The sequence below is a fragment of the Vicia villosa genome, linkage group LG2 (assembly GCF_029867415.1).
Source record: "Vicia villosa cultivar HV-30 ecotype Madison, WI linkage group LG2, Vvil1.0, whole genome shotgun sequence".
Taxonomy (NCBI): domain Eukaryota; kingdom Viridiplantae; phylum Streptophyta; class Magnoliopsida; order Fabales; family Fabaceae; genus Vicia; species Vicia villosa.
The window spans coordinates 171,121,295-171,134,022 of record NC_081181.1 but is presented as its reverse complement, the minus strand read 5'-3'; the positions used below and the strand labels follow the sequence as shown (position 1 = coordinate 171,134,022).

Sequence of the window (12,728 nt, the reverse complement as noted above, 5' to 3'; positions counted from 1 at the left end):
CATGTTTGCATATGTAATCGTTATTTCATGATGTTGTTGATGGATTGAGAATACCTAATATGAGATGGTGATTTGTTGTGAATAACCACTACTACAAATAACACTTTTTATGACGATATTTTCACATCGAACATGCTAAAACCCGAGAGTATATGTCTTGTGAGCGCCATATTTGATTTTTTTAAAGAAAATAAACAATTTTTTCCCTCGGATTTCTCAAAAACCGAAGTAACATAGCTATAAGTGAACGCCATCTTTTATCTATAAAAAAATTAATAAACCTATTCCCTCAATTTTTTGGAAAACCAGGGAATTTAAAGTTTCTTCAATGATTTCTCACTTGGAATCTTTTCATATTCCCTTTTTTTCTTAGTTAATTTTTTTCCAATTTTTCTTTGTTAAATAGTAATTCTCAAAATCTTTGTTATCAATAAAAAAGAACAGGCAATAATAAGAAAGGAAATATTTCATTGATAATCAATTACGGATTACAAAAAATAGAATATAACTATTCCACGTATTCAAACTTCTGAATCCGCTCAACTTTAACATTATCTATATTCCCTATCTCTGACTGAGAGAAAATTTCATAAAGAACTCTTCTGTATGGTATGAGGAAAGTCATTTCCTCCCGAAAGAAGACTATCATTTCCTTTAAGAAGTTAAAAATTGTAAGAGGAAGATTAACTCTAACATTGCTGGTAAGGAAGTACAAGAGATATTTGTCAACTGAAGTAAGCGTTTCCAGTTGTTTCTCTCATGGACGGAGATTTAACACTAGAAGTTGATACCAAACTTTTGCACTTGGGAGTAGAGTAGCAAGACTAGTGAGCTTATTGTTGTTGGCATAAATTAGGTGAAGGCGGATTGAGTAGACATTGTTGAATCTATAATGTTCAACACAACTACCTTTCTCTTCACAGTTTATTGTCTTAGAAATCAATGATGAAATAATGGTGATAGGAGAGCCATTGACATAGGACTAGATTGACTCAGCATCATGAACAAATGGTACAATGAAGGCATTTAACCAGAACTCTTTAATGAGATTAGTGTTGATGGATCCATGAAGAATTTAAAAGTACCCATTCAACTTTTGTTTGGAAATAGTTTTTCTTATATAGAAATCTACTTCGAAAGGTTCGGGGGTCAGTTCTGGCATCAAGTGGTTTCAGCCCCTCCCGATCGCACTTGCGGGGAATCAAACTGTGATCATCCCTACCAAGTTCAGCGCCAATCACCACTGGACCAACTAACGATTGGTGGAATAATGTTTAAATAATGGAAAATAGGAAGCTCAAATGCCTCCTTGAAAATCCAAAATATACGTTACATTTTGAATATAAATGATCATTGCTATTTTAATGATATGATTCCAATGCGCGACACATTTTAGAAATAAAACCACATCTTAACTCGTATTTTCTTATAACCGAGAGAAAAAACAATTCGGCAACCTTTCTTTTTATTATATTTTTTATTTGTAAACTAAATGATCTATCCTGCCACTTTTCTTAATAACTGATGGATAAAATATCAATTTTACTATAAATATAGATTTGTTATAATGTTGTGTTTTAATATTCTGTGTAAAGAATGTATTGTAAAAAAAAGAACCTTTTGCCGCTCAGTTTTTAACAAAATCGAGAGGATATTAGCGTTATAATTGAGGATATTGATCATCATTCTTAAGCAAATACGTGTTTTCCATTTTATGAGTATCGACGCTCAAGACACTTCCATTAGTGATCCGCGTGAAACCTAAATTTTTTTTATTATAAAAGCATTATGATATCTAAATTTGGTAATGAAACATCATGAAGCGCTTGAAACATCATTAAGGTTTGCAAGAGTATTTACCATGAAGAGTACCCTATGATGAATTGCAAGAGTCTAAAATAATTTGGGTTTAAAGTTTGTATTCTTAAATATTTATTTGAGCAGAAAATCATTTATTAATCTAACTTTTTTTTTTTATTTAACCATCTTTCTGTTTATTTCAGAAACAAATGCATAAAAAACAATTGAGAATATAATGACACCCAACTTTGATCTTGTCAAGAATATCAAGGAATTGAAAATCCAACATATGATCTTCATAAACAAATTAATTTTTATTTTAATATTTTGTATAAACAATGTAATATCTCATGTAAACAATGTAGTTTGTAAACAAATTAATTTATTAATATTTTGTATAAATAACTTAACAAATTGTTTTTTATCCCTGGATTTTATTGATTAACTGAGATGTATGAGATACTTGTTTTGTAAATAATATATATATAAATATATATATATATATATATATATATATATATATATAGAGAGAGAGAGAGAGAGAGAGAGAGAGAGAGAGAGAGAGAGAGAGAAAGAGAGAGAGAGAGAGAGAGAGAGAGAGAGAGAGAGAGAGAGAGAGAGAGAGAGAGAGAGAGAGAGAGAGAGAGAGAGAGAGAGAGAAAAGAAGTCATGCACCGACACTATAAAATAATTTTACACTGTCAACCAATCACAACCATGTATTCAATTACATCCCACTTTTATTTTAAAAAAATTTGTAATGACATGGCATTTTGTTGATTTTTTATTGATTGAATGTGTAAAATAACTTTACACTGACAGTGTATATATATATATATATAGAGAGAGAGAGAGAGAGAGAGAAAATAGATGGTGCACTGACAGTGTAAATTATTTTTACACTGTCAACCAATGACGACCATGTTAAGCGCCAAGTTACACTTTATATTTTAAATTACTTCTATGCTTTGGCAATTTAAAATATTCTAATTGAATGTATGTGTAATCTTTTTTTACACTGACAGTGTACTACCATTAAGCTCTCATATATATATATATATATATATATATATATATATATATATATATATATATATATATATATATATATATATATATATATATATATATATATATATATATATATATATATATATATATATATAACCCCTTGGTGTAATAAATAAGTTCAGGTGTATTTAAAAGAAGGGGACGGTAGTGAGATGACAGTTTCTGTCACGTTCTTACTCAGCCCACAGAAACATCAATGGTCCACAGTCTGTTTGCTCCACTTTCTGATAGAAGAGTATTATAGTATTCATTAGTATTATTTATTAGGATTATTATTAGTATTATTATTATTGGGCTCTAATTGTATATGGGCTATTAGTTTTATTATCCATAATGAATGTTATATAATGTAGTGTCTTTGACACATTTGAGGTATCAAAGAAATGAAAAAGTCTTTATTTTATTACTTTATTTTACTTGTCTCTTTTATTTCTCCTAGTTTTTCTCTAGTTTGTTAGGGTTTAGATTCAGCCTCCTAACAATTGGTGCTTTCATTTTCGATCTCATTCTTCCAATTTAAATGGCCTTTCCAGTGTTTAACGGCGAGGATGATGCTTACGGATGGGTGCTTTACATTGACAAATTCTTTGCTGAAACGGGAATATCATCATCGTCAAAACTGTTAATGGTTGTCTCTGCGTTGCAAGGTCCTCCTCTACAATGGTGGCTTCAATGGTCTCACCTTCATCTAATGGCAAGCTGGGAATCATTTATTCATCCTTTTCTTTGGCACTTCAAACCTGAATGGCGAGAAATTTTACCACTTTTGGATGAGGAAGAGGAACCGATTGAAGAGTCATCATCTTTTATGAAGCAAAGTGTAGATGCAGATTTCTCAAATTTTTTTGAGGAGTTTGACAACTCACAGAACAAAACATCTCTACAAGAATCTCAAATTTTGTTCTCAGAGGAGTCGGTATTTCCTACAACTACTGAGGTAGAACCAGTACTTGGAAAACCTAATTTCATAGATTTCCTTCAAAAATCATCGTTAACGGAGAAACCATCAAGTTTCGATCACACAGCTCAACTCACATCAGTCTTTGATTCTTCATCAATGTTCATGGCCAATGCCCCCTTCAAGGTAAATGCGTTTCGGGATGATGCAAACTTTCCAGTTCCCCCAAAACCTCCAGACGCTGATTCAACAATGAAATCTCCCCATTCTCTAACGTCTTCCGTCATGTTGAAAGAGAAGAAATCACCCTTCGCACCGCTGATGTCGACAAAACCAGCAACTTCCATGGTTGAACCAAATTTCAAGGATTGGGGTTTTATCCGTGACTTTGATTTGGAGATTCCGCCAAAATCCATAGACTGCGATTCAAAGAAGATAATATCAAGTGCCCTTCTACAAATTGGTACCGCACCCTCCATTTGTAGCATACAACGCGAGAGCTTCATCTTCATGAAAGAAGATACGAAATTCAGCAATCATGCTCTCAATCCTCCACCGCAGCCGCCGTCGAAACCACCTGATCGAAGTGTTTACACAGAAATCATAGATTTTGAATCTTTAATACCTTTTGTGGGAGAGCCTCAAATCAATTACAGAGGGTTTCATGATGATGCTGATTTTGTGATTCCGCCGAAACCACCAGATCAGATTTTTGCTGGGTTTTTGTATTGTGGAGAAAGTAAATTACAAAGGTACGCCAACAATTTGTTCTCAATTGTCGCCCTCCACTTGTTTGTTAAAATGCCTTCATCTATTTTGCAAAGTCATGAGATGAGAAACTACACATGGAACCTTTTGCCGCCCTCTCTCAGAACTCTTCGTCTGATTATAATGCATACAAAAAAGCTTGGGATTCCACCAAAACCGCCAGATTCCAAAGTGACAACTAATGAATTGCGGCGGCCAGTGGAAATCCGTCTGCGTCCTCTATTGCTTGCAGAAAACTTGCGTCACACGCTCATATCTCCGCCCTCCTGTGCAATTCCAATTCCGTTTAACTCATTGGGTTTTCCTGTTTCCAATTCATTCCTAGCATCAGGTGAAACATTCTCTGTGATTGTTTTTACTTTCAAAAACTACAGGAACACACTTACTTTTTTCCACTCATCACACTTGACTCTCCCTCCTGTGTTTGTTATCAAAAAACAACAATACAAGTTAGGTAAGGGGAGTGCGACAGAGACTCTCTATGGTCAAGTTTTTGGACAGATTCAATTGTTGGGTGTTTATATGCAACGTTCGCGGATAATTTTAATTGTGACGAGTTTATTTCTATTGCCGATATATATTTTTGCTGCTACGGTTTTGAAACTTCTTGGCCAACAGAAAGATATGATTGATCTTGCTAGAAGTTTTGCATTTTTAGTAATTCCTCAATTTCTTTCACTTTACTTCAATTTTCCAACACAGAAGTTCCTTCAATCTCAAATAATTGCTGTTGATTCCATCACTATATGCATGAAATACAATGGATGGGAAGGCATGATCTTCATCCTGTCTTCGGAAATAAGGATGAAGATATTTATAGGAGCTGCTAGAGGATTGTATTTTTTGCATACTGCAGAAAAGTCTGTTATTTATAGGGACTTTAAATCCTCCAACATTTTGCTTGATGGGGATGTCAATGGTAATTCACATGTAACCAAAAGGATCATGGGGACTTATGGTTATGCAGCCCTTGAGTACATGGCTATAAGTCATCTTTATGTGAAAAGTGATATGTATGGATTTGGTGTTGTTCTTTTAGAAATGTTAACAGGTCTACTGCAGAAATGTTATGCAGCCCCAAATAGGCTAGCAAATGAGATGAATTTGGTGGATTTCACAAAGGGATCTCTACATGACAAAAAGAAGCTCAAAAAGATAATGGATCCAATATTGGATCAACAATATCCATTAGGAGCAGCATTTCTTATCACACAACTTATACTCCAATGTTTAGAAGCTGAACCAAAAAAAAAAAGTCTTCTATGGAACAAATAGTGTTATAAGTCCTATTGAATTCCTATTGTTAGTTAATGTAGCATTTTAGAACCTTGAGGACAAGGTTCAAGTGAATCCCGCGGCAATGATAGAAGAGTATTATAGTATTCATTAGTATTATTTATTAGGATTATTATTAATATTATTATTATTGGGCTCTAATTGTATATGGGCTATTAGTTTTATTATCCACAATGGATGTTATATAATGTAGTGTCTTTGACACATTTGAGGTATCAAAGAAATGGAAAAGTCTTTATTTTATTACTTTATTTTACTTATCTCTTTTATTTCTCCTAGTTTTTCTCTAGTTTGTTAGGGTTTAGATTCAGCTTCCTAACACTTTCCAATCATCTAATCTAAGTATTCAAACCATATAAATTGGTTTGATTTTATTCTATATGCCAAATCTAATTTTTGTTTCAATTCTTTATTAGTAATATTATCTAAAATAATTTGTACCAAAAAAGTCTTATCTTAAATAATGTACTACATAGTACTCAATATCCATACAATATTTTTCTTTTTCATATTTTATATATATATATATATATATATATATATATATATATATATATAATTAGACTTTTTTCTATTGTAAACCAATAACATCTATTAAATTACTATGTTAAATAAGGTGGTTTGGGGTCTTCTTCAAGAATTGTGATTTTTTATGGGTATAAGTTTTGAAGTATAAGTATATCAGCGAATAAGCGTTTTTTATCATGAAAGTTTTCTATGTTTTTAAATATGACTTTGAATTTAGATTAGGAAATGAGAACTCCTCTTTCTAGTTTTTCAATTGGTCTGGGTTAGAGAAAATAACTAAGCATGTTCTGTGTGTGAATATACACGATTTAGAAATACGTGTGAACAATGGTTACTTGAATGAGAATTGAAACTTCGATTTATTATATACTAGTATTCCTCTGGTTGTTTATGACCGCCTAAAAATGCTCCTCATTTAATTGAATTATATGGTGTCTGATCGGTTGACTTGGAAAGATAATTTTGATGGTATATATACATCTCAGGATGGTTATAATTAACTCAGCAGACTTGAATTTGTTCGGAATACAACATACACTAATTCTTGGAAGTGGGTGTGACATATACCTGTTCCCGAGAAGGTGAAATTTTTTCTCTGGACAACTTTACATAAGCCCTTTCCTACGAGATCGATGTTGTGTCATCGTGGTATACTCTAGATGAATCTTTGTCCGAGATGCAATCAGGACGCTGAGACGACTTTACACTGCCTAAGAGAATGTGAATTTTCTACTTGTTTTTGGAAATCTATTGGCTTTCAGGACCCATTATTCTTTCAAGTGAATAGTTTATATGATTGAATTAGACATGGCATCGATGATGACTATCTTTTTGGTTACTTCCTGGTGGTTATGGCTCGCTAAGAACAAACTATGTTTTGCGAATGAAGTGACATCTTCCTATACTTTGAATCTTATCACAGTGAGTTATGTTAATTTGTTAGCTAAATGTTTTCTCAAGCATAATTTATCTCATCCAGCGAGAACGATTACATAGAATGCACAAAAAGGTAGTAATATAATTTTCAGTTTTGATTGCAGTAGCATCGGTAATTTTGGCGTCTTGGATTTTAGTGGATTTATTTGAAATGTTGATGGTGCTTGATTTCACAATTTTACCAGTAATCTTGGTTATTCTATCCTTCATGCCGAGCTGATGGCACCATATCATGGTTTTCGTATGGTCTGAGAACTTGGTATCAAAGACATATGTTCCTAAAGAAATTTTGATTCATAAAGAAATCTTGATTAATACAAGTTGATAAATTATTCCACTAAATAATGTCATCATAACTAAAAGCAATGTTATAAAAACTGTCCCCACAAATATTTCCTTTACTATTGGAAAAAACTCAAGTTTCATATTGATTAAAGATAGAGCCTACAAAAAGTTTATATAGAGTGACACTCCTCACCTTACAAGACGGTTTTGTAAGAATGAATTAGGTCAAACTCTAATTCTATCATGGTATCACGAGTCTATTGATTCGGGCCATCCACTGCTTATATGTGTACCAAGTCTAATAGTGATGGGTGCAAGGCAGTGTATTGGAAAAAACAAGTCTCACTTATTGAAAGCTCGGGCCATCCATCGTTTATATGCGCACACCAAGCTTAATAGTGTTGGACGTGAGGGAGGTGCGTTAGGAAAAATGCAAGTCTCACATAGGTTAAAGGTAGAGCATACAAAGAGTTTATTAAGAATGACACCCATAACCTTACAAGTCGGATTTATAAGGAGGAATTATGACAAACTATAATTCTATCATTCATTATATAGTATATACATGAGAGACTTTATAATAAAAGTCATGTTAACTAAAAGGATAAGCCATCTAGTTTGAAACTTTTAAAGGACACTCATTGGGATAATTTTTTTTGATAAACAAGTAAAGTCTTATTATAATCAAATGTTAAACCATCATTTATCACGACCATCCTAAATAGATATAACGATAATCACCATTTTTATGCAGAGAGAGTTAGAGATATCAAGATATTTAGAAGAAAAAAACTTTCATAAAAGGGTCTCTAAAAAACTTTCCCCCAATACTCTAGGGTTTGGTGGTTTCTCCTCACCTCCATGATGGTCTTCTCCCTCCACCGCTATGGTGGCCACATCCCTCTCTTTCGAGAGCACTTTCCTCTCCATCCATTTTCCTTCTCATGTCCTCATGACTAAGCTTCTCACTGGAATCTCCCTCTCTCCACCACTACCAACCGTCAAGTTTCCTTTTATTCTTTTGGGGCCGCCACTGGAACCACCACCAAGAAATGACAAGTTAGTTGTGGATTTTTTGAACATCTCAACGCGACAACGGTGGAAGCATCTCTTTTTACAGTAGTTACTCCTACACCCTTGCTGCCCATAAATTTTTGTCCACATCTGAAGCCGCCATGGTTATAGAGTATGAAAATCCTAATATGGATGTTTGATTTCGTTTTCTTGATTTCCGTTTTGTGTTTTTGTGTTTTTGTGTTTTAGTAGTAAATGATGCACTCTTGGTGTTTGACAAAATGACTCAAAAGATTTTTGTGGCTTGTAGTATGGTTATGTGTGCCTATTGGGATTTTATAGTGATTAAAGAAGTTTATGAGTTCAACACACATTTCATAACTATCTCTAGTCATCTATTAGTTTGTGAACACTCAAATATGTTGGTCAATTTTGAGACCAGAGAATGTTGAATTGTGCAAACACAAGTCAAATAAATCATCCTTAATTGGATTCAGAAAAAGACTATGGATTCTCACTTCCACAGTGTCATTGTTGGTGTTTGCAAGAGAGTGGATTGATGGATGATATGTTGTTGCTTTTGGTTTAGTTGTGCCTTAACTTTTGAAGATTCTATGTATAATATGTTATGACTATGTAGCGTTTTCTCTTAGAATTGCTTTTAGACTATGTATGAGGTATGTTCTATTTCAATTGTTTCGTAACATTTGTAATCACTGCTTGTTTACATATAGTTTTCGTCTGATGTAAAAGGAATCTACATTCTTTAAGATTGGTTTGGATTGATAGAGGTCCGAAAGAGCAAAGCGATATGAAATGAAATGAAGTGGTATTTCATTATTCGAATCATTAAAAATTTGATGCATCAGAGCAAGCATAATGAAGTTGTATGAATTACATTCCATTCAATCATTTATCACCATGTTTCTTCCATTCGATTTAAGCAGAATAAAAAAATTTATCTTGTTCCGTTCAAAATTCTCAAATGATAGAATGAAATTTTCATTGTATTTAACTAGCGAATAAAATCACTTATTAATTTTCACACATTTTAAATAATATTATTTCTATAAAATGAATTTTTACAAAACCAACTAAAAAAAATCACAAATTAGTAAAAAAAAACTTATACACAAAATCAACTTTTCAATGTTCACAAAATTATTCTTTTAACCCTTTCATTTATTTCTTTTTATTCATAAAATAACAAAGTGATAGTTGGAAAAAAAGAACTTTTAAAAGATCTCAAGCATCATTCTCTTCATCACTTGTCACTTTTCACAACTCACACCCTCGTGCTCTGTCTCTCACTCTGTTTTCATCAATGGAAAACCCAACAACCGATTATCGCCAATTCTTCATTGAAGACACCGACTTCTACAATCGCATTGTTCTCGGCTTCTTCCTCCCAAACTACTTCTGGGTCCCCCTCCCTCGCTTCATCCAGACATGGCTTCGCAATTACATTGGCGGCGTTCTTCTTTACTTCATCTCTGGTTTCTTATGGTGCTTCGTTATTTACGTTTGGAAACGCAACGTTTTTCTCCCAAAAGGTTATTTTTTTATCGTTTCTGTTGTCTTTTCGGCTTAATTTGAAATGGGGGTTGCTTAATTTTTTGTATTGGTTTGTTGTGAAATGGGTTTTGCTTGCTCTGTAGTTTTCACAATTTTTTTTTTTTAGGAAAAGATTTTTTTTTTGTGTGTGTGTTCTTGTTCTTGATTTAGTGTGTAATTGGTTGATTGATTTTAGGTTTAATATTGTGGGGTGGAAAATTGAAGTTCAAAGTTTGATTAGATTTCAGTTGTTGACTTTTTTGTTTATCAACAGTTGAGGTGATAGTTCTACAAAATCACTTTTTTCCATCTCACTTTTAATCGGAATCAATTCTAGTCACTGCAGAACCAAACACACTTAGATTTATAAAATAATATTCTTTTGGATCTGTATTTTGAATTTTGATCTTTTATAACCATTGTTTGCTTGGAGTTGGTTACTGAATTGACTTTACCAGATAGCCTTTAGAATTGATTCTAGATGTATAAAATTGATTTTGATTTTGACATGTTTATGTGTTAACAAGTAAAATTGATTTTTCCTTTGTATTAGATAGATTTATAACTTGAAGGTGAGATTCAACTCATTTTTGTCTGGATATATCCAAACATGTCATAAATCAACTCTACATATGATTCGTGAGAAATCAGTATTCGTCACCGTGAAACCTAACCCACGCCTTGGAAGCATGGTTTTGTTTTACAGTTGATATATTGAAATCTATTCTTGCAGATGCGATTCCGTCACGTAAAGCGATGCTCTTGCAAATATCAGTTGCTATGAAAGCAATGCCTTGGTACTGTATGCTTCCGACTTTTTCAGAGTACCTGACAGAAATTGGGTGGACAAAGTCCTTTCCTAGATTCGATAATGTTGGCTGGGTTGAATACATTGGTTATCTAGCAATTTATATGGTTATTGTAGAGTTTGGTATATATTGGATGCACAGAGAGTTGCATGACATAAAACCGCTTTACAAATATCTTCACGCGACTCATCACATCTACAATAAACAGAATACGCTCTCCCCATTTGCTGGTGAGTATGTTACATATTCGATATTTCAACACCACAATCATAGTCATGTAGTATTGAAAATGTATATGCTGTGTTAGGTGATTCTGATTTTAAGGATTAGAGCTTGGCTAGAATGCTAAATGTGTTAACCAAGTGTTTCCTTAGTTTGTCTGTCGCATTAAAACTATAAATGCTGTTGTCAGGGAGTCTAGTTCTAGACTCAACACTGGTATCCGATTCCGAGCTCATGGTTCAATTAAAAAGAACCAGCTCCTTGTGTTGAAAGTCTTCCTTACAATAATGGTCAGGCGGCATGTCCCGTTGATGCAACAACAACAGCAACAATGGTGCAAGTGTATGTGGATGAAAAAAACTTCCACTTTGAGGGGAAACATATCCAGATGAATCATGAATGGACAAAATCACTTGATGGTGAGATTATTGTGTGGCAAGTATGAGTTAGAAGTTTCACATTGTTTGAAAAAAGTGAAGGTTGAATAGTATAAAAGTGCGAGGACTCATAAACTCAACGCCTCAAAGTTTTTAGTGAAGATGTGATGTCAGTTGCTCTTGGTCCAATGTGAATAATCCCCTTGGTTCCCCTCATGACCCAAACAGAGGGTCACTCCTATTGTAGTATAAAATGATAGTTGAGTCTTGTTGTTCAAGTTGTTTAAAGTAGTTGAACCATGATTCGGAAATCTTGCCGGTTCAATATCTGGTTCAGTTTTTAAAGCATTGCTTTCGTCTCTAAGATATTTAATGATGAACTGACTAGTTTTTCGTCAAATATATATCAGGTTTGGCTTTTCATCCTCTTGATGGAATACTTCAAGCATTACCACACAGTCTAGCTTTGTTTATTGTTCCAGTCCATTTCATCGCACATTTAGCGCTCTTATTCATCGAAGGTGTTTGGACTGCAAATATTCACGACTGCATTCATGGAAAATTGTGGCCTGTTATGGGAGCTGGTTACCACACCATTCATCACACTACATACCGACATAACTACGGTCATTACACCATATGGATGGATTGGATGTTTGGTACTCTTCGCGACCCAGAGGAAGACCAAGGCAAAGCGATGTGATTAGTCTGCATGATGAAATCCTGTCTCGTCTCGGTTTTGTTGGTTGAAAGTTATCTTGACTGGATTGATTGTTGTTGAAATGTGGTTCATTGCATGTAAAGCATAAAACAATGTGTTTTTCAATGTATGTTTCTTGTGTGTTTCATCAAAAGGTTGATGCTATTAGAAAGTAGAGATAGGGTTGATGTGACTCAATTGTTACTTTGTATACTTCATTCTATTTTTTGTGCTTATTTTCTTTCTCAAATTGTTTGGCAACACATGAATAACAGAATCAGATATCCAATTATGTTGACAACATTTTCACATTCTAAACATAAACAAAACCAAATGTCAAATCCAATGTTGTTAATCACAAATAGAGGACCGGTTAAATTCCGCTTTGAAATAGTGCTATATCGTTTTATTGCTACATTGATAAAAGAGAATTTATATTCGAGTTCACTCGTTTTTGTGATTAACTAACT

General features: G+C 33.5%; 1 protein-coding gene across 1 annotated transcript; it reads left to right on the top strand.

Moving 5' to 3' along the window:
• The first annotated feature begins 9,844 nt into the window (after positions 1-9,844).
• On the top strand, positions 9,845-12,508 carry LOC131647428 (delta(7)-sterol-C5(6)-desaturase-like). The gene is made up of 3 exons (XM_058917316.1): positions 9,845-10,149; positions 10,884-11,189; positions 11,969-12,508. Exons 1-3 carry the CDS (start codon positions 9,921-9,923, stop codon positions 12,259-12,261), a joined length of 828 nt encoding a protein of 275 aa, XP_058773299.1. The 5' UTR covers positions 9,845-9,920; the 3' UTR covers positions 12,262-12,508.
• Positions 12,509-12,728: the final 220 nt, after the last annotated feature.

Coding starts and splice junctions, on each gene's coding strand:
- LOC131647428 (XM_058917316.1), top strand. CDS start 9,921: ATGGAAAACCCAACAACCGATTATCGCCAATTCTTCATTGAAGACACC. Junction 10,150..10,883: donor CAACGTTTTTCTCCCAAAAG/GTTATTTTTTTA, acceptor CTATTCTTGCAG/ATGCGATTCCGTCACGTAAA. Junction 11,190..11,968: donor TACGCTCTCCCCATTTGCTG/GTGAGTATGTTA, acceptor AATATATATCAG/GTTTGGCTTTTCATCCTCTT.